Here is a 21,875-nt window from a genome sequence, read left to right on the forward strand (position 1 = left end):
AACATTACACGGCTCTGTTGCTTACACGGTTAACCTCATCATAAAGATCCCACCCATGTAAGCAGTGAGGGTCTCGCTCCTCTACGATGATATTATCCAGTTCTGTGATGACGCAGTTGGCCACCTCACACAGCTCCATGGCGTGTGCCGACTGCCAGCGCTGCCACTGAGGGGAAATTTGGGGAAGAATGTCATGCCAAAAAAATTGTATTTTTTCGAGCGTCTCTGCCAGCCGTCTTTCTGAGAGCAGAGTGGTGAAACCGAGTGAAATGTGGCATTTGTTAAAATACACAGAGCCATATTCATTAAGGCTTTGACGCCATGTGAAATTAGTGGCAGATGTTTTCAAAGGAGGCCCAGGGATCTGCCATGAGACACATAAAAAGAAATAACCTCGCGTCAAATGGAAGTGGGCTGTTGTTGAGCGTTCTATTTGAGGCTGCATAGACCAAATTTAGTCTGAATGAAACATAACCCAGCTGAACAAAACATATTTCATAGACTGTGTATGTGGTAAATGCAACTACACTGTAGCTGGCATTCTCTCTGTGTGTATCTGTCTTACATCTCTCTAATATCTGTTTATAAATCTATTCATTTCCATACCAATGAAATCAATTCATATTTTTCAGTTCAATGCAGAATTAACATTTCCAGGAACAATGTGTTGGGTTTGTTGTCGAGAACATCATATAAATAATGTGCATATAAATTAAGAATCAGTAATGGCATTAAAAGCATTACAAACTAGAATGGCCCTTGGAGAGTCCATAACACCAAGGCCAAACAGTCCACTTATAAAACCATATTTAAATTCACTAGATCCGGATATTTATTTGGATCTGCACCAAATTTCACACATTCATAAATATCTGTCTCCTTAACATGTCTTATTTTTGATCCACGCCAAAATTCAAAGGCTTATTCTTTGGGTCATGCCTCACGCCTGCACAGAATTTCATGGAAATCGGTTGTGTGGTTTTTGCAGAATCCTGCAAACTAAGAAACAAACTCAGATGAAAACATAACCTCCTTGGCAGAGGTAGATATGGGAAATAAAAAATTTAGTACCTCTCTTGAGTATCATCATCAAAACTGGAGATGTGTGTCATCAGGACTAAGAACATATAAGGGCTAATGAAACCGATGTAGACATATATGGATTTCACACAGTTAAAAAAGAATATATGACCACATTTCTTAAACACGTCAACAATGAGTTAGCAAATGGTGTGAGATTGTTCCAATATGTGTGATGTGTCAACCACATCAGGAACCAAGCAGTCACGAATGAGGAAGGATGCACCACCTCATCAAACCGCAAGAACAACCCACAGCCTCCTCATTAGGACATTAATAGGTACAAGATTTAATTTACCATCTGATTTGTAAAAACTTTATTGGGAGATTGGGCAGAAAACACCCTCTCTTATGACTTATCAGCTGAAAATAACTGTGTATTTAGCTGCATCTGAAAATGCAGTGGAAGTCAGCCCCTCATCTGCAGCTGTGGCCACTCATGTGGGAGCAGAGTGACTCATGATGTGCTGACTGAGACACATCTGAGCCCACAACACCTTGATACTCAAACATCAGCCTCTACCCAACGACGCACCCACGACTGCACATAGCAGGCACTCTCAAGATCAGAGACTAACCAACACTCAATTTGTTCTTTAGAATAAAAATATATGTACATATCATTGTTTTTTGTTTTAGGTTTTTTATCCATGTCACAAGTTGTTATGCAGCAGAGATTTCTCACGAAAAATAAAGGTCCTCTTTTTTGGAAAAATACAGAAACATTGGTTAATCATTACCAAATGAGACATAGGCGGTGTTACTAATGCAATGTATTGCATTCATTAGTGCGTATGATGCCAGTGGGGGTGTTGAATCAGCAACAGCATAAAGTGATCATGAAGGAGGAAGTTCCAGAGAATCTGGCCAGAAACAACAACACTGTAATAACAATCAAATCTAAAGGCTTCAGCACCTCAGTAATTTGTCATCTTAGAAAACAAAAAAGCAACTGAGCCACTTTTGACTGGTCCTCATTTTATTCAGAATCCAACTTTAGATTAAGAGGAAATTTCTATTTATGAAAAAAAAGTGGAACCATATCACTACTTTAAGCATAGAAATAACAGAAGTGTCTGGCCCGGTCCCATGATGAGTGTGTTGTACTCAGGTAGAAATACAAATACTGTACATGTGCATGACAGCTTCTCCCAGGAATTGAAAGATAATATCAACAATCTACACTGAGCATCTTCACAATGTGTTTAGACTCTTTAGGTTATTTCCTTAAGCTATTTTTTTTTTCAGTTTTAATTATTTAAGTTCCTAAGAAAACTGAAACTTTAAAAGCTTCTAAAGTTATTTGTCATTAGGTTAAATAATTTGTGTTGGTTTTTCAGGCATGCATTAACTTATACTATTTTTCCATAATTAGTCCTATCCACCACCACTACTGTTTACACAACACCACGCCCTTTGAGCTTGAAATACCTCCCAAAAAAGAATGATTAGTTCACCACTCAATACCTGTTTGGTAAAGCTAAATGTGGATATTTTGGAATTTCCCCCACGTCCATGTAACTAGACAGTTTGTCAAGATGTAAGTGGGAGGTTTGAGATCGGTAGTAGGCGGGGACAAGGTTATGTGACTAAGAAGTTACCCTGCATAAATACAAGGTCCACAACTAAGGGCACAAAGCAGAGAGACAACAGCAGGAGCCACCGGTCAAAACAAAGAGGAAAGCCAACGACACTGATCTTCAAGGGGCTTTTTCATTTCATTTGGCTGACTGAGCACTTGCTCCCTGCGGGGCTCTTTTTGTTTGTTTTCTCACATTTTTTCAGCAATCCAAAGTAGCTCTCATCATGAGATGCTGCGCTTTAGCTGTGTGTTTAGTTTTGGGGATAAGCATCCAGGACGGATGGAGCATTCCCCTCAGGACCGTCAGCGTCACCTTCCCAGGAGACATCCTCAAAAACATGACTGATTCGGATTTGGCAGAAGTGAGTAGCAGATGGTTCATTTTGTCTTAATAGACTGGAATCCCCAAAACAGAATGCAATAAAGCTGTGCCAGGAGGAAATTTACTGAACAGAAATGATTGTTATTATATAAATAAAAAAGAATATATTTTCTACTCAATTTAAGCTAAATGAGAGTGTTAGGCAGGTGTCACAAAAACATGTGGACAGAATGGTTAACTTCTTAAGGGCCCACTCCACCCTGTTTCCCATGTGATATAATCGTCTGCCTGGACCCGCTGACGTTGATTGTCATTTTCTCCTTCAGACTTATCTGAAGAGGTTTGGCTACTTGGACAGCTTGCAACGCAGTGGCTTCCAGTCGATGGTGTCCACCTCCAAGGCTCTGAAGAGGATGCAGAGGCAGATGGGGCTGGAAGAGACTGGAGAGCTGGATAAGTCCACCAAGGAGGCCATGAAGCGGCCTCGCTGTGGGGTTCCCGATGTGGCCAACTACCAAACCTTTGATGGAGAACTCAAATGGGACCACAAGGACGTCACTTATAGGTGAGTAGAGAGAAAGAAAAGTTCAACACAAGTTTTTAATATATTCTAACGCTATGGTTTGCTTTGTAATGCAGGGGACAACATACGAAGGGTATCCAGAGGTCTCATTGTCATTCTGCTCTCTCTTCACAGGATCCTTAATTATTCTCCAGACATGGAGAGCTCCCTGATTGATGATGCCTTTTACAGAGCCTTCAAGGTGTGGAGTGATGTGACCCCTCTAACTTTTACACGCCTCCTTGACGGAACAGCTGACATCATGATCTCATTCGGTAGAGCAGGTATGTTCGTGTAGGGTGGCCATTTCTATTGTTTGTACACACTGACATTCCATATTTGAAATGTTATTTAGAAGGTAAATCAAGGATTGATGTATGATTTCATTTTCTATTCAGACCATGGAGACCCATACCCATTCGATGGTAAGGATGGCCTTCTGGCTCATGCTTATCCCCCTGGTGAGGGGATCCAGGGAGACGCTCACTTTGACGATGATGAGAACTGGACCCTGGGTAAAGGACCAGGTAATTGGCAATGCATAGCAAAAGATACTACTCCCCTAAACAATACATGTGTAGATGTCTCCCCCTGGTGTTCATATCATACATGCATTAAATTAATATGTTTCATTTACTCAACTAAGCTGTGAAGACGCGCTACGGGAATGCGGATGGTGCCATGTGCCACTTCCCATACACTTTCGAGGGCAAGTCCTACACCACCTGCACCACTGATGGCCGCTCAGACAACCTGCCATGGTGCGCCACTACAGCTGATTTCAGCAGAGACCAAAAATATGGCTTCTGCCCAAGTGAACGTAAGTTTATTCTTCTAGGGCAATCATAGATCACCTAGATATGGGCATTTGCTTTTGTGACATGTGGACTCGCTTCGCCCGCTCATCCTTGCCCCCAATTCTCCTCCTGACAGTTCTCTACACAATTGGAGGAAACGCAGGCGGAGCTGAGTGTGTCTTCCCCTTCATCTTCCTGGACCAGGAGTTTGACAAATGTACCACAGAGGGCCGCAGTGATGGTTACCGCTGGTGTGCCACCACAGGCAACTTTGACAAAGACCAGACGTATGGATTCTGTCCCAGTCGAGGTGAGTGACAGGAACCACAACACGTAAACAGTGTGGAGTGCAGCCACAGCGGATTGTGTTCTGACTGTTGTCTCTTGTCATGTCAGACACCGCTGTAATCGGTGGCAATTCAGAGGGAGAGCCCTGCCACTTCCCCTTTGTGTTCCTGGGAAAAGAGTATGACTCCTGCACCAGTGAGGGACGAGGAGATGGCAAGTTGTGGTGCAGTACCACTGACAACTATGACGATGACACGAAATGGGGTTTTTGTCCTGACCAGGGTGAGTAAACATAAATATAGGACACAGTGTGCAGAATGGACAAAGTGATGTGGCTGTGTGTTTTACGTTCATTATTCATGAAATGTCCTTACTGTGTGTGGAACAGGTTACAGTCTGTTCCTGGTGGCAGCCCATGAGTTTGGTCACGCTCTCGGCCTGGATCACTCCAACATTAGAGAGGCTCTCATGTACCCCATGTACAGCTATGTGGAAGACTTCTCCCTGAACAAAGATGACATTGAAGGCATTCAGTATCTCTATGGTGAGGTTACAACAGGCTTCCTGGAAAAGTTAAAAAAAAAAAATCACTCTCAATCATTAAACTTCTCTCTACCATCTCTGTTTTTAGGAAGCGGAACAGGCCCGGATCCCACCCCTCCTCAGCCCAACTCCCCCACCACCACCCCCTACCCAGAACCTGAAACGACTGGACCCACCACCACACCTCAACCTGTCGATCCAACCAGAGACGCTTGCAAGTTGCCCAAATTTGACACCATCACTACAATTGAGGAAGAACTTCACTTTTTTGAGAACGGGTGAGCAAATCAGTCTTTTTCTAAAAGAGAAGTATAAATGACCACAAGCCGGCAGCATTGATGGATGTCTTGATTTTATCTTCTAATCAACAGAAATTACTGGAAGATGCCCAGCAGGGGTGATGGAGCAGTCAAGGGACCGTTTTCTCTTTCGAAGAAGTGGCCAGCTCTGCCAGCGGTCATTGACTCTGCTTTCGAGGACCTTCTGACCAAGAAGATGTACTTCTTCTCAGGTAAAGAAGCTTCATAAAGTATAGATATAAAAGTAACCACTAACACACAAAACAGAAGTGCAGAGCTTCACGCTGTCATTTCCCCCCCATCTATTTAGGGAACAGATTCTGGGTGTACACAGGGCAGAGTGTTCTGGGGCCCCGCAGCATTGAGAAGCTCGGCCTCCCCGCCAGCATTCAGAAGGTGGAGGGAGCTCTGCAGAGAGGGAAGGGCAAAGTGCTGCTCTTCAGTGGGGAGAACTTCTGGAGGTGAGTTGAACTTGGGCCTTTGAGTCATTTTGTTTAAGTTTGGGAAGAATGTTGTTGCTGAAAGATGTTTGGCTCAAATTCAACCATTTCTTCTATTCTTAGCATCTTATTTGTTTTTTTAACGAGGCAGTTAAACCCCACCCCGCTGTGGTTGTTCAGTCAAACTAACTGTTAACATAATAACAATTTTACGACATTGTTAAAGTCTGTGCTTTAAGAGGAGAGCGACTGTTTGTTTTGGACAGTTTTAGTGACATTTTCTGGGATGGTTTTGTGTCTTATCAACGCAGGCTTGACGTGAAGGCCCAGAAAATCGACAATGGGTACCCCAAGTACACAGATGTCGTCTTCGGTGGCGTCCCCAATGACGCTCATGATGTATTCCAGTACAATGGTAAATAGATCTGTCGATTTCAAATCTTTGTTTACTCTAAATAACCAAAATCACATTACTGTAACAGTAGATATTTGCACTTATCTGAATTTTGCAATTGATTTGTTTCCATTGTTTCTACTTTAGGTCACCTCTACTTTTGCCGGGACCGCTTCTACTGGCGTATGAACTCCCGCAGACAGGTGGACCGTGTTGGCTACGTGAAATATGACCTCCTCAAGTGCTCTGATTCTGCAGGCTACCAGTACTGAGCAGATGAACCCACAGGAATGAGCTCAAAATTGGGTCATCAGGGAGAATGTGATGCAGTATTTGTGTGTAGTGCCTGTTGTATGATGCATGTGCTTTCTGGGATGTAAATAATTGACCATCATTGCTGTTGGTACTAAAACATACAGCACCGGCCCAACAATCAGTCAAAGGCCCAATACAGGAAAGCAAATTGTGATCTTTGACACTGACTTGCCCTCAGTCAGATTATCTGTGAACTCATAATGTTATGGTAGCCTAAAGTCTGAGACCAATAACCACAACTTAACTATTCTCAAAAGCTGTTTGGATCCGATTCCAAACAATTTCTTTATGTCTGACGGGTTCAGACTCTCAACAGTATTAGATTATTTTGGTATTTATAGTAATATCTTTTATTTTTGTGTCCTAAAGCTTATTTGTTTTGTGTAATTCTATTTGTGTTTTTCTCAAGATGGCTTCAGAGCCAATTAATTGCACTGGAAGACAATGCATGTCTCCTTCACTGAAATTATTTATGTAACTGATGTGTTTTGTATTACAAGTTTTAACTTTAAATGCAATAAACATTTCTTGGAAACTTCCTATAACACTGTCACCTGTCTCACTTTTTCACATTAGCATAGATTTTTTTTTATTTCTATCACACCCAAAAGTACTCTTCAAATGTTGGAACCACACTCTCACATTAGTGAGAAAACATAATGCAGACTGTGATTTACAATATCATTTCATTGTGTCAGGCATCAATAAGATTCTCTAATAACTGAATTTGTACATTTTTGTATATTTCTTGTAAATACTGGATATCAAAACAGGGCACAGTATTGGGAAACAAAAAACATGTTTAATGGGAAAAAATGATGTTAACAATGGGAATTAATGATTTAATTGCCGCCCAAACATCCTATTTGGCATCGAAATAACTCAAGTTTCTCATATAAAACTGTTTTAATCCCGAAGGCAATTTGGTTTTAATTTGGGTAAATAACAGAATACAAATATGCACTGATAAACATACACCAAACAATAACACAATAAAAGAGCTATTCAACTGCGTTGAGCTAAAAGTGCAATGTATTTTAAAAATACGTTGTGATATATATATATGTCATGAATATTATATTATTTAATTGTAATTTCTATTATTTCACCTGTTATAAACTGCTGGATGAAAATCCCTGCAAAAGGCAAATTATCACCAAAAAAAACCCTTTAAAATTCTAAAATTAAAACGACATAAACAACACCAGTGTGTGGTTGAGCTGCAGAAAGCATGTGTAAACTGAGCATGCTTTTTATATTGACTTATACTGTATATGCCTATAATGTTGTTAATGAGTGAAACTCATCTGTATATTGCATTACAGTAAGAATAGATCAACAGGTTGTAATATACACCCAGTTATTATCATTATTATGGTAGTTGTGTTTGGTTCAACCAAATCAAATCAATAAAGTCAAACAGTCCAGCAAAACATCTTGTTATTTCCCTTTCCCCCCTTGTCCTTCTACTGAACATACATTTTATATATATTAATATATTTCACTATGATTAATGTGACTTAAATACCCACAACCATCACGGTGGATGCATTTTAAAACTTATTCAAAGTTTAAACCGGTATAAACAGAACCTCTCTATTGACATAGGCGGACACATATTACTCCGCACCCAGTTGCGTAATGTGCCTTCCCCTAGAAACAATAGTCCACTGAGTGTTTATTAACATCTCAATTACTGAATATTTCGAGCAACACGCGACGGCCAAACTATCGCAGAATATATCAAATTAAAACGAGTGAATATATGAATGTGTAATAAGACAACAGGTCGGGTTTAAACAAAAAATAATAAATAAGATCCGGTTGCAGGGACAGGAAGCAAGGAGATACTCATGGCGCCCGACTAGAAAGAGGCAACAATTATCGGTTAGTAATTTGTGTCGTGTTTGGCGCCTCTGCAGCGGAGGACACCGATCTGCGCGAAACCCCACGGTAAGGAAAAAGCGTGGAGATCGAGGTGGCGGGCGGAGAGAAGGTTTTCATTTTCTTCAGGGAGAGAACCCGGACGGTCTGCGGCGGCTCAGGCCCTCGAGGTCCCCAGTAGAGCTCTCTGAATGCCTGAGTGGAAAAGCGGCTGCCTGGCGGAAAATGGCGACGCGGTGCAGGCAGGGTTACGGGCAGCTAGGCCCGTTTTAAAAACTCGGCTAGCGCACGTCACTCCCGAGGCTGTTTCAGCCGATGTGTCGAACAGTTCACATCTGTGACGCAGCTTTCCACTCACAGTTCATTCAGACGTTCAGACCCTCCTGGCTCGAGGGGCAAATGTCGTGCGAGTGTTTTAAAGCCTCGCAGAACACGACAGAGGCAGGAAAACAAAGCAGGTCTGCCAGCTACGTGCTAGCGTTAGCTGCCCTGCTGCACTGGGAGCTAACGCTAGTGTCCGATGACATTGGGGCTCTGAGGCACAAAGATGTCGTTTTTCCGTGTACAATCGCGGGTAAATATGGTCCATAGAACATTGAGATTTATTTCCCACAACCTTAACGTCCGTGAAGGGAAAGCAGTCCCTTCAGTCGGTTAATGTGTGGAGTGGCAGCGGTACTCGTGTATAAGTTATCTGGAATAAACACCTTCCCACTAAGTGATGGATGACAAACAATGTGCTTGCATTGTATCAGGCGTCAATAAAATTCTCTAATATACAATAATAACAGAAGTTGTATGTTTCTTGTAAATTCTGGATATCAAAACAATGCACAGTATTGTGAAACAAAACATGTTTAATTGGGAGAAAATGGTGTAAACTGTGGATTAAGTGTGGGAACAGCCAAACGGTTCATTACAGCCCAAACATCCCTTATGGCAGCAAAACAACTCCAGTTTCTCATACAATACAACTTTATTAATTCAGAAGGCAATTTGGTTTTAGTTAAGAGAAGCTCGACAAACACGCACCAAACAATAACACAATAAAAGAGCTGTTCAGCTGCGTTGAGCTAAAAGTGCAATGTCTTTTAATATATATATATATATACATATATTAAAAGACATTGCACTTTATATATCATAAAAATGTCCCATGTTTGTCTTGTCCTACACAACAGGCTGGAATATGCACCCATATGGTAGTTTTTGTTTGGTTCAACCATATAAAACTAATATTGTCTAAGAAAAAAAGTGAAACTTCTTTATTCCCCTTTGATATCTATTCATTCTCCATACATATCAAAGTAATGTGTAATTCACCTGCATTAACAGCCACTTAATGCAGTGGTTCATAAGCATCACTTCATACAAAAGATCCCCACATCAAATCTGTTCATGTGAACCTAATTAAATGTAGTTTTCAGCTTCTGCCTGTGGACCGTAACTTTATTTCCATATGTTCTCTACTGCTCTTTGTAACTTCTTTCCTACAAACTCATGACTGTTACAATATAATCCTCTTAAACGAACTCACCGTGACACACACTAAACTCGGTGACCTTTGAAACTGGGAAAGTGAAGTATTACAGAAAAACTGAAGAGTTAATATCCAGTTGGCTGAGCATCTGTCCGAATTAGTAACGCATAGGCGACACACACTGTACAACAACCTAAAGGTGTTACATATTATGTTCGATAGCAGGGCTACTAAGTTACCTCGTTCAAAATCATTCATTCATCACAGTTGTTGGAGAAACTGTTCCTGTTTCTGTCCCAACGCTTTTAAGATTTGTTTTAGAAGTCATTCTATATTTTTTGTTATCCAGTGAAACATCAGCAAAGATTATAGAATATCTTAAGTTGTGCAATTACTCTTGACACGAATGTTCCTGAGGGCAAGCGAACAAGGAATTATACATGAGTTGTGTTAATTTGAACACAATGAACTTGCAGTAATGCTGCTCAAGGGGGGCCTTTAAGTGTGGTGCACATAAAAAATGTGTTGTGTTCATGTCAAATTATTGTAGATAGTTATGGATTCGGAGGAGAATGAGGTGGAGAGCAGCAGTGATGCAGGCCCCTCGGGGATGGAGGAGCCATCCGAAAGCGGCATGGGGGTGGAGTCATCAGAGGCCATGTCTGCAGACAGCAGTGATGCTGCTGCCTCTCATACACAGGCCCCAGAGTCAGACTGCCATGTGGGACAGAGCTCAGAGGGACTTGTGGTAAGTTTTGCAAACATGCCTGTAAAAACTGTGATATATTCAAGCCAGAAAAAACCAACAGTATGGCAGTTGTGTTTTATTTAAATATTTTAACACATCATGTTCTCGCCCTTCCCTCTCAAGGTGTTCATCCCAGAAACCAGCTCCAGTACAGATGTCCGAGTTTCATCAGTCCACCTCCCCGACTCCTCCTCAGTGGCCCAGTCCACCAGCGTGTCCAGTGTCTCCACGGTGACTCAGTCAGTGCTGGTGTCTGGGTCAGCCCAAGTGCTGGTCCACTCCAGCGCTGTGTCTGAAGGAGCCATGATGGTTTCTGACTCAACTGCTTCTACCTCGTCAGACCTGGGGTCTGCCATTGACAAAATCATAGAGTCCACCATTGGGCCTGACATTATGAATGGTATCTCAGCTGTTACTCTTACATCTATTGTATTTAAGGCTGAGCAGCTTCAAGCCTTGTAATTCTACTTACACTGTACTGTACTGTTCTGCTTCTCTATCAGGTTGTATATCTGTGACCAGTGCAGAAGATGGGGCTGCAGAAACAACCCAGTATCTGATATTACAAGGACCAGATGACGGTAAGTGTGCCAATATTACTTCTGACCCATTAATACTTCAGCCCCTTTCAAAACATCAAAACATTGAAAGTTAATGACTCCCAGAAAATATATGACCATCATGTTCATACAGCATTTATTTACACAGCAAATAACTAATTTAATATTTCCATGTTACGTAATAAGAATATAACGCACCTACTTTATTTTAATCCTATAATAAGTGAGTTTTGACCTTTTTAAAAGTGATTTAAGTTCTACTTAGTGTGATGAGACGCAAGTAAGCATCGGAATGCAAACATTGGAATCCTTTTAAGTCAACTATGTACAATCCATCTGTTTGTATTTTCCACCATAGGTGCTCCCATGGTAGCTCATATGTCATCTTCAGCCATGTCCAATCGTATAGCCATAGAAGCTCTCGCTGAAGGTCCCACATCCACCTGTCTGGACCAGGGGGACCTGCAGGGCAACCTTGACCAGCCCGATGATCAGCCTGGACACTCGGGTTACCCAGAGGACAGCAGCAGTCAGCCTGACCAGCCCCAGCACTCCCACCCCTCCCAGTACATGGACTGCAGTGCAGATGGCCCAGACCAGACAGGGGAGTCCTCATCTTCCTATGTAGAGTGTTCTGGCGAGGAACCTGACCAGACACGCTCCCATTCAGGCTTCCCTGACTACAGTGGGGATAACAGTGACCAGGACCTGCCTGGATACGTGGAATGCAGCGGAGCTGACTCGAATGCTACCAGCCAAGGTCACTATGTGGTAGAGTGCAGCGCTGGGTATCTTGAGTGTACAGTGGACGATGGACAGCAGGCTCATCATTCACGCAGTTACATTGACAGTAGTGCAGACCACCGCTCCCTGGTAAGTCGGCAGTATGTGACGGAGTATGGCGGAGAATGTATTGCAGCTGCAGACTCTGAGCAGCCGGGTTGTTCTCAGTACCAAGCTGGGGATGATGATGAAGATGACGAGCAGAACCAGGAACCGGATCAGCCACAGCACTCCCGACAGCAGCCGCAACACTCCTGTTACATGGAGAGCAGCAATGGCCCCGAGGCCTCGCTCTATGCCGATGACAGCTCTTCATCAGACCACCCTCTGGCAGACACAGCGGGCTCAGGCGGGCTTCCTGAGGCCCTGGAGAGCAGTGAGAGCCAGTCTGGGCCCTATATCAGCAGCAGTGGGACGTATACCTCAAATACAGAGCCTGAGCTGGCTCAACAGTGCTCACCCAGCCAAGAGGAGCCGCAGGGCTCCCAGGGGCCTCAGATTGAAGCTGAGCTGGTCAGGGAGATGGAGACATCAACAGTAGCAGAAGTCCCAGGGGACAGAGCACCAAACCTTGCTGAGCTGGAGGAGATGATGGAAGTAGTGATTGTACAGCAGTTCAAGTGTAAGATGTGTCCATACAAGAGTGCTTCCAAAGACACACTCATTAACCACATGAGAGACAAACACTTTAAACCTGCAGGTGAGGTAGCTGATTATGTATCACAGTGAAACTTTACTTTGCTTGTAAGTCGTGAATTCTTTTCTTATTCATGAAATGTTGGTTGTTCAGGGAACGTGCCAAAGAAACGTAAACGTGGACGACCTCCTAAAAGTGAGACGTTGGCCCGTCGTCAGGCAGAGAGGGAGGAAGCTGAGGAACGAAAGGCAGCAAAGGTGAAGGCTGCGGAGCCTCACCAGGCAGAGGAAGAAGAGGATGATGTTGTGGATTCTGGTGCTATTGACGATCCTGAAGGTCAGACTGGAAGATTTTTGTTGAACCCCAAATCAGATCATATAGAAATGGATACATTTTTTTAAGTCAGTGAAACAGTTACAGTATAAGAGTAATATTCACTGTCCCTGCTCTTCTGTTTATATGCAGAGGATAGTGACTACAGCCCAACAGAGGAGGACTGCAAAGAAAGACCTCCTGCCATACTGAAAAAGCCCACTCCCCCTATTTCCTCCTCCTCTTACGGTCGTCCTCGACGTAAGGTTGGTCGTCCGAGGAAGTACAGCTCTTTAGAAGACGGCTACAACGGCAAAGGTGGGTTCGCAAACTTTAACAAGCAAAACAAAAACCAGCCCATCACTGCAAAGGGAACCTAAAATAGACAACTCACCCTTCAGATTTGTTTTCTTCATTCCTTCTCATATGTTTGTTACAGAATCGGAAAGTATTGCTAAGAAGCCCAGGGTTAGCGCTGATGCTAGTGTTCCTGAAGAGGCGAGCTCTTCCGGGTTAGGCAGCGGTTCTGCTATCGCGATTGATGGGGACACTGCTGAGGCCACAATAAGCCAATCTGACTCTGAGAACAAAGACCCTTCATCCAACTCTCAGCCAGAGGAGGAGTTCTTCCAGAGGAAACGGGGCCGACCCTCCAAGCGCTTCCTTCGCAAGAAATATAAGAAGTACCTAAATCGAAAGTAGGTAACTTTTCTTTAAGTTGTGTTGTTAAAAGTATCACAGAACTTTCGCCATGCTTATTTCCGTCCCGCCATTATCTTCCAGTCGTTACTATAAATCCCTCAAACCTCTCCTGAGACCTCACAACTGCTGGATCTGTGGCTCGCGCTTCCTCACTCAGGAAGATTTGCGTTTCCATGTGGATTCGCACGAGGGCAATGACCCAGAGCTGTTTAAGTGTCTCCAGTGCAACTATCGCTGCAAGCGCTGGTCCTCACTCAAGGTTAGTCGCAATACAACTGCACAGCACTCAGGTTAACCTCAGTTTACATGCACGTTTCCATGGTGTTTTATAATGATTGGGAACTGTTTTACAGGAACACATGTTTAATCATGAGGGTATCAAGCCTTTCAAGTGTGAGGAGTGTGATTACACAAGTGTCTACAGGAAAGATGTACTTCGCCACTCAGCAGTCCATAACAAAGAGAAGTAAGAAACTCGGACAGCATTTACAGCAAGTTATTAAATGAATAACTTGATTACGGATTTTCATATGTTGTTACTCTTTTCTTTTCTTTATACAGGAAGAGAAGGACAGAGTTGGTAAGAAACCTCAAGTTTCCCATATTTAAATGGTGGTTAAATTCTATTTATGATAAACTCACTGTGTGATTATATGTGCTGATTCACGCAGGTGCCAAAGGTGTCCGAGTTCCCCTGCCCTGTGTGTCACAGAGTTTATCCCATGCAAAAGAGATTGACCCAGCATATGAAAACCCACTGCGCAGAGAAACCACACATGTGTGACAAGGTCAGACACAAAGACAATACAATTCATTAATAAATAAATATATATGAAATACTAATATTTTAGAAAAATATATTATGGCATTAAAGTTGCAGTGTGTAGAATTTAGGGACATCTAGTGGTGAAGTTGCATGTTGCAGCTGAATACCCCTCACCTCATCCTCCCCTTCCAAACATGACAGAGAACCTTTAGTAACCTTCACTTTTCATAAAAACTCAAAAGGTGTTTAGTTTGTCCAGTCTGGGCTACTACAACAAACATGGCGGCCTCCATAAAGATGACCCCCCCCGATGTAAATATAAAGTATTTCAATATAAAGGGCCCATTCTAGGGTAAATAAAACAACAAATTGTACAATTTAGATGAAACACACTTAAATATCACTAGGATTATTTATATAAAATTTCTGTCAATAGATCCCTTTCACCTAAATCTTACACACTGGACCTTTTAAGTGATTAACAACAATTGCAAGTTGAAAATCCCTGTGCTTGGCAAAATGATCACATGTTCGTCCATGAGAAACAAAATTGAATACATTTCAATGTTGGATTCAAGTAATTAAGGATTTCCTATGAAATGTTTTTTAAAAACATCAACTGTTATCATTTTTTACAAATTGTATGAAAGCATGATTTGCTGCCCAGTAGAATAATTTGGTGTGTTACTGTGATACTGGAAATTGAACAGATCATTTTTCCTACTGTGAAGTTCTGAAATATCTTGGTGAAGATGCCTGTCTGTCTTTGCAGTGCGGCAAATCTTTCAAGAAGAGGTACACATTCAAAATGCACCTACTGACCCACATCCAGAGTCTTGGAGACAGCAAGTCAGTACTGCAAGCAATACTTTCTCTCGTTTTCAATTACCAGTTTTCATGTCTTGTGGTTAGGAATTCTGGGCTAGAATACGTCATTGACTTTGATGTTAGTGTGATTCGATATCATAATGAATAACTTGTTGATGTACATGTACCAGGTTCAAGTGTGAGTTTTGCGACTACAGTTGTGACAACAAGAAGCTGCTGCTCAACCATCAGCTGTCCCACACCAACGACAGGCCCTTCAAGTGTGACTACTGTAAATACACCTCTTCTAAAGAGGAGTTCCTGGTCTCCCATCTAGCCATCAAACACACAGGTCAGTGATCAGAGACACTTTCATGAAGTTTCTTTAAACCAGTTTTATTGACATCCTCATGGATGAATGATACCTCTTCATTTTGTGTTTAAAATGTCTACAGGAGAGAAGCCTTTCTCCTGCGATATGTGTCACTTCACGACCAAGCATAGGAAGAACCTGCGTCTACATGTTCAGTGTCGCCATCCTGAGGCGTTTGAGGAGTGGTCTTCGGCTCACCCTGAGGAGCCTGTGAGGAGACGACGCAGACCCTTCTTCACCCTCCAGCAGATAGAGGATCTCAAACAACAAAATGACGACACACAGGGTTTACAGAGCACTATTGTGAGTCTGTTTTCTGTTTTTTTTTCGTTCTTTAATTTATTTTTGTGTTAAAGGTTGTGGCATTGGGAGATCATACTTTTTGCTCTCCGGTTCGTTAGGTTGCAGTGGATTCCGCGACACTACAAGCCATGCAGGGTATTGAAAATGCCTCCGTGTCCCAGGATGCAATGGGAAACACCACCATTATTTATGAACAAGGTCAGCGAATATTCCACATGAGAATGTTTTCATATTTCTGGTCATGTTATGTCGCTTTGCTGACTTTGTCTCCATCCACTCCTCAGCTGAATCCAGTGAACTATCCGCCCAGAATGCCCTTGACCTGCTGCTGAACATGAGCAACGCACGTGAACTGGCTGGAAACTCCTTACAGGTTGGTGCTGGTTGAAAAATGTCTGTTTGCATTAAAAGGGCCGAGTTTTCTACACAAAGTGTGCTGTCATTTTGGAACAAAATAAAGATTAAAGATGTCCTTATTGTGCTCCTCAGGTGGCTGTGCTCAAGGCAGAAGGTAAAGCTTTGGAGAAGGGCACTTGGAGCACAGTGACCACAGAACCGGGCCAGACCCAAAAGGTCATGACCTTCCATGTGTCTGAGAACGGTGACACGGTGCTACAGGAGGCCTACGACGCCACCCCCTCTGAAACAGCAGAGCTCACCCAGATCGCAATAGAAGCCTACGAAAGCGTTGGCGAATTCAATGTGGTGGAGCAGGCTGCTGAAGAAATCCACAGCCCTGGATACAGGTAACATAACGCACAGTCTCACTTTCTTTGATTATGAGAAATGTGCTGTTACATTGCGAATCATAGTCACGTGACTGAAGATTAATTGTAAAGCGACTTTTTAATGTCTCAACAATCTGTAATTTCATGAAACTGCTGTTTTTGCAGTAATGATGAGAGCAGTCCATCGCAGACTTTAGATGTCTCTGGATCAGAGAGCATAAAAAGTGAAAAGTTCTATCTCACTTCATCGTTGCCCGATGGCGTGTTGCAACAAGTAGAGGTAAGTATCAACTGTAATATACAATTCATGGGACATACCAATGTGCTCGTCTGTATTCCTATCCTTTTGACCATGTTTTTTTGTTTCTGTCAGCTAAGCAGTGAAGCTCCATCCTCTCCCTCTGCGGTGGGCTCTCCCAATTTCGGCTCCAAGAGGTTCTCCTGCCGAATCTGTATGGAGTCTTTCCATGGACGCTCTGACATGGAGAACCACAAGAGGGCGCACATAGATCCCAACACGTTCAAGTGTCCTGACTGTGACTTCACTTCCTCCTCCTGGCCTGAGGTTAAGGTGCGTCTCTCAAAGTTATGCAGCGCTGTGGTATGTGAGTCATTACGTTATCATGCTGGCATCTGTGACTATGTAGACAGCCGTGTGAACACTACACGCACCTCAGACGACATATATGAAGTAGAGGTTTTGATCCCATTTGGTGTGCAATCCATGTGCCTCTTGCGTTCTTATTTCATCATAATATATTTGTCCTCATTGCAAAAGCCATAAATCTTTGTAAGATTTTCCACGGGGCACAGTAATATTAATATTTTCACAGCTCATCAAATTACGTTGTATTAGTGTAAAAGTAAAAAAAAAGCATCTCCACCCTCATATGTCAGACATTGTTTTGTATTTTTCAGAAGTGTAATTTCAAAGGCATTTCTGTCCTTTGGACCTCGACTTTTCTGACATTGATTGATATCCTGCTTTATTTTAGGATCACATGGAGCTGCACTCCTACTTACGTCCCCACAAGTGTCCAAACTGCAGCTTTGCCTCCAAGAACAAGAAGGACCTGCGTCGACACACGATGACCCACACCAACGAGAAACCCTTTTTTTGCAAACTCTGCGGGCAAAGGTCAGAAGGAATTTGAGTCAACGCAAAACATTTGTTTAGAAAACAGCCTAAACTCATTTGAGACATTAGACCACAAAGTGGTCAGGAAAAGCTGTTCATGTTAATTAATATCAATTTTTTTCTCCAATATCTCAGGTTTAACCGTAATGGCCATCTGAAGTTTCACATGGAGCGTCTCCACAGTCAGGATCATCCTACTCGCAAGACACGTAGCGACTCATCTCAGCACACCATCATAGTCAACAGTGACGAGGAGGCTTTAGCCACGCTGCAGTGTAAGGAACCCTATATATATATATAAATAAATGAAGGAACCCTAATACATGTAGTATTAGGGTTCACATCTGATCTATATAACGGAGGACACAAAAATAAATCTAAACCGGTATGTGTGCGTGTCTATATCTACAACAGCCCTGCAGGCACATCAGACTGTCATTACTCCAGAGCGGCTGCAGGCCTTGGGACAGGAGCACATCATTGTAGCTCAAGAACAGACGCTGTCAGACCAGGTACGCTCCCTACCTATTTGTAACGTCACACAATTCTTTGAAACTCTTTTTTTTTTTTGCATGCAGTAAATTTATAGTCTTGACTTTATAACTAAATACATTAATGTATGCATTTTGCAGGAGGAGGGCACATACATTCAGCAGATAACCACCATAGATGGACAGACAGTTCAGCACCTGATGACAGGAGACAACCAGGTGACAGAGGTTAGATTCGACCACTTCATGTTCTAATGTACATGACAAAAATGAAAGTTAAATAAATATATCAGAAGAATGTTCCAGTTCCGCTTTCAGCTCATGTTTCTTGTTTCACGTCCTGTTTCAGGTCCAGTACATCATCTCACAAGATGGAGTTCCGCATTTGATCCCTCAGGAGTATGTAGTAGTAGCTGACGGTAACCACATACAGGTCAGTGTAACCACTGCTGTTTTTAGTTACTCTAACTGATGAGGATCTTATTACAGGCTGTGTCTCTAGTTACTGATCTCTAACTGTTCCTCAGATGCCAGATGGACAGATCATCCAGTATGAGCACGATGGGACCTTTCTGCAGGAGCAGCAGGTGAGGAGCATCATCTGAAATGCTCTACACAGAAACAGTTTATTGTTTTGACAGAAGTTCATTGCTCCATATTGTTTATGTGTTCAGATCGCCGTGAGTCATGACGGTCAGATCCAGTATCTGCCCATCAGCTCGGAGCAACAGATAGTGAATCCTGAAGACCTGGAGGCCGCGGCCCAATCTGCTGTCACAGGTCGGTCCCTAAAGGAACAGATGGCACGAGTCCTACACTACACTATTAGACTCTTTGTATTTCAAACACCATGAATGTTGTTCTGCAAATCACATTTACCAAAGGAGGCTTCAAATTTAAAAACTAGTTGGGCTCTAGTTAACTATTATAACTAGAGCCCAACTGAGTTTGAGTTTTTAATTTTTTTTGGGCCGATATTAGACAGTAAAAATGTCTAATACGGATCATATAAATATATATATATATATATATATATATATATATAAAAATTGCCAATGTTTCTTAAGATTGAAGAAGTCATTGAGCTTTGATATTTTACAATTTAACTTTAATTGTAAACTTTATTATAAATATCTATAAATAAACACAAAATAAAAATACAACCAAATATATAGATATTTAAAATTAACATAAATGTCCTGTATTGTCTAGTCTGTAAAATTTAATTCTTCCTCTCGACACATATCTGAAGTGTTTATAAATCAAACATATCACCTATATGATTAATCGGTCGGGCTCTAATCATAATCTATCAGATAAAAAGTTTAGATTTTACACTCAGATTAAATACTTCATAAATTGATTGTTTCGACTATTTTCGTGAATTTGAATTTAAAATCTTGCTGTGGATTAGTTGATGCACCGTCAAGGAGACAAGAACGTAGCTATTCTCTGCAGGTTGATTTTCAAACTTTACTAAAATGACTGGGAACAATCTGGTTATCAACAGTGTTTAATGCTGTGTGGAGGATCACCATTCATAGATAATGAGCAAACAACAGATGGGTTGCTGTGGGCAACCAGCTCATGATCTTATTTACCAATGCGCTTAACAATAACATGAAGTATGAAATCACCTTTATGAAAACTAATAGCAACAATGGCAGCAGACAACAAATCACACTAAATGGATCATCTTTGTTCCTGTAGCAGTAGCAGAGGCAGCGATGGCGCAGACTCAGACGGTCTACACTGAAGCTACACCTGAACAGCTGGAACAGCTGCAGCAGCAGGGCATCCACTATGATGTCATCACCTTCACTGATGAATAGACGGCTTCTTAAAACTACTTGGACTCAAACCTGCGTCGCCCAGGACCAATACAAACCACTATGAGCTGACAAGTACCGTGCAGTGACCTCAACTTATTTATGCATTCAGCTGGCTGTGAACTAAAGCATCGTGTCCTCCACGGTATCATCTGCTCGGGGGTGTTTGCACTGTTTAGTAAGATCAACAGCTTTTTGTAAATTCAGATTATTGCACCCAGCGCTTCTAACTTAATCATAGGGGCTGTGCATTTAGAAGCGGGATTGTAATTATTAAAATGTATTTGTGTTTATGTGCCTCAACTGCTTCGATTTGCAAGACAATGTTATCAAAGAAAATGAAACGGCTTATATCGTGTGTTTGGAAATATACAGAGTATCCAAATGAACATTTTAGTTTTCAGATGGAGTAAATGGAAAGGGGAGCGTTTATTTTTGATCTGTAATAAGACATGTTGATTGCTAGAATGCCACAACCTCATGTTTACTGAATATGAACATGTACATACCTTTTACATTTGTCTTTTGTTCTGTAAAGAGCGATTTGTTTTGGATTAGTGAATATGAAGTGTTTAATAAGCTAAAAGCTGACACCAAATAAATCACTTTGTGTATATTCTCTGTATCCATAAATGCTCAGTGCTTACTTTATTGATTTCTTATATCTATTCCTATGTATTTGTATATACTGAATTACTGCAGCAGACATTTAAAAAGTTATTCAACCACAATCACTCGGCTGAGACACTTTTTTCAGGATCAGTTTATTCACCTCTTCAGTCATCATGCAACACGCTTTGTGGTTTTCTATTGCGACATGTTGGGCTAATTGAAAATGCATGCGCAGCATTTTGCAATAGAACGGTAGATGATATAATTTATTCAAATGCAATTCAATCGTAACCAACACAAATAAACATCACATAACAACTAAAATATACAACATCCAAAATGTTCTGTTAAGAATTCTTCATATGTGAAAAGTTTCCTTGCTGAATACTGGAGATAAATGCAATAGTTTTTAAATGATCTACAGTTCAGCTTCAGCTCCCTCCAACCCGCTGCACTGGATTCTGTCAAAATACAGTGCATCCGGAAAGTATTCACAGCGCTTCACTTTTTCCACATTTGTTATGTTACAGCCTTATTCCAAAATGGATTCAAAATGGATTCAATTCAAAATTCTACACACAATACCCCATAATGACAAAGTGAAAAAAGTTTGTTTAAAAGTTTTGCAAATTTATTAAAATTAAAGAACGAAAATATAACATGTACATAAGTATTCACAGCCTTTGCTCAATACTTTGTTGAAGCACCTTTGGCAGCAATTACAGCCTCAAGTCTTTTTGAGTATGATGATACAAGCTTGGCACACCTATCTTTGGGCAGTTTTGCCCATCCTTCTTTGCAGGACCTCTCAAGCTCCATCAGGTTGGATGGGGAGCGTCGGTGCACAGCCATTTTCAGATCTCTCCAGAGATGTTCAATCGGGTTGAAGTCTGGGCTCTGGCTGGGCCACTCAATCACATTCCCAGAGTTGTCCCGAAGCCACTCCTTTGTTATCTTGGCTGTGTGCTTAGGGTCGTTGTCCTGTTGGAAGATGAACCTTCGCCCCAGTCTGAGGTCCAGAGCGCTCTGGAGCAGGTTTTCATCAAGGATGTCTCTGTACATTGCTGCATTCATCTTTCCCTCGATCCTGACTAGTCTCC

The 21,875-nt window shown here is 41.9% G+C and overlaps 2 protein-coding genes across 5 annotated transcripts; both read left to right on the forward strand.

Annotated features, from left to right (window-relative positions):
• Positions 1 to 2,705: 2,705 nt before the first annotated feature.
• On the forward strand, positions 2,706 to 7,167 carry mmp9 (matrix metallopeptidase 9). The gene is made up of 13 exons (XM_035160388.1): positions 2,706 to 3,024; positions 3,311 to 3,549; positions 3,682 to 3,830; positions 3,945 to 4,073; positions 4,193 to 4,366; positions 4,480 to 4,653; positions 4,740 to 4,913; positions 5,020 to 5,175; positions 5,263 to 5,452; positions 5,546 to 5,685; positions 5,784 to 5,934; positions 6,225 to 6,328; positions 6,455 to 7,167. Exons 1-13 carry the CDS (start codon positions 2,887 to 2,889, stop codon positions 6,577 to 6,579), a joined length of 2,043 nt encoding a protein of 680 aa, XP_035016279.1. The 5' UTR covers positions 2,706 to 2,886; the 3' UTR covers positions 6,580 to 7,167.
• A 1,103-nt stretch (positions 7,168 to 8,270) lies between these two features.
• On the forward strand, positions 8,271 to 20,788 carry znf335 (zinc finger protein 335). 4 transcript variants are annotated; one of them, XM_035159479.2, is made up of 29 exons: positions 8,272 to 9,080; positions 10,537 to 10,734; positions 10,858 to 11,134; positions 11,238 to 11,315; positions 11,653 to 12,167; positions 12,246 to 12,777; positions 12,868 to 13,050; positions 13,180 to 13,344; positions 13,466 to 13,724; positions 13,810 to 13,987; positions 14,082 to 14,194; positions 14,290 to 14,308; positions 14,400 to 14,516; positions 15,267 to 15,343; positions 15,493 to 15,653; positions 15,757 to 15,977; positions 16,076 to 16,175; positions 16,262 to 16,350; positions 16,467 to 16,723; positions 16,871 to 16,985; positions 17,079 to 17,276; positions 17,701 to 17,843; positions 17,979 to 18,118; positions 18,258 to 18,355; positions 18,476 to 18,562; positions 18,684 to 18,767; positions 18,862 to 18,921; positions 19,009 to 19,114; positions 20,045 to 20,788. In XM_035159479.2, exons 1-29 carry the CDS (start codon positions 9,054 to 9,056, stop codon positions 20,164 to 20,166), a joined length of 4,719 nt encoding a protein of 1,572 aa, XP_035015370.2. In that variant the 5' UTR covers positions 8,272 to 9,053; the 3' UTR covers positions 20,167 to 20,788. The 4 variants fall into 4 exon arrangements, with proteins under 4 accessions (XP_035015368.2, XP_035015370.2, XP_035015366.2 ...); XM_035159477.2 differs by having other exon boundaries at positions 8,271 to 9,080; positions 11,653 to 12,777; positions 18,476 to 18,553; XM_035159475.2 differs by having other exon boundaries at positions 11,653 to 12,777.
• The last annotated feature ends 1,087 nt before the right edge of the window (positions 20,789 to 21,875 follow it).

Source organism: Hippoglossus stenolepis, chromosome 6 (assembly GCF_022539355.2).
Source record: "Hippoglossus stenolepis isolate QCI-W04-F060 chromosome 6, HSTE1.2, whole genome shotgun sequence".
Taxonomy (NCBI): domain Eukaryota; kingdom Metazoa; phylum Chordata; class Actinopteri; order Pleuronectiformes; family Pleuronectidae; genus Hippoglossus; species Hippoglossus stenolepis.

Bases quoted from the DNA above. Each gene is read 5' to 3' on its own strand.
- znf335 (XM_035159475.2), top strand. From the start codon at position 9,054: ATGTCGTTTTTCCGTGTACAATCGCGG. The intron at 16,986-17,078 runs GTAAGTATCAAC...TGTTTCTGTCAG, and splicing joins GCGTGTTGCAACAAGTAGAG to CTAAGCAGTGAAGCTCCATC. The intron at 18,768-18,861 runs GTCAGTGTAACC...ACTGTTCCTCAG, and splicing joins CTGACGGTAACCACATACAG to ATGCCAGATGGACAGATCAT.
- mmp9 (XM_035160388.1), top strand. From the start codon at position 2,887: ATGAGATGCTGCGCTTTAGCTGTGTGTTTAGTTTTGGGGATAAGCATC. The intron at 5,453-5,545 runs GTGAGCAAATCA...TCTAATCAACAG, and splicing joins CTTCACTTTTTTGAGAACGG to AAATTACTGGAAGATGCCCA. The intron at 6,329-6,454 runs GTAAATAGATCT...TTTCTACTTTAG, and splicing joins TGATGTATTCCAGTACAATG to GTCACCTCTACTTTTGCCGG.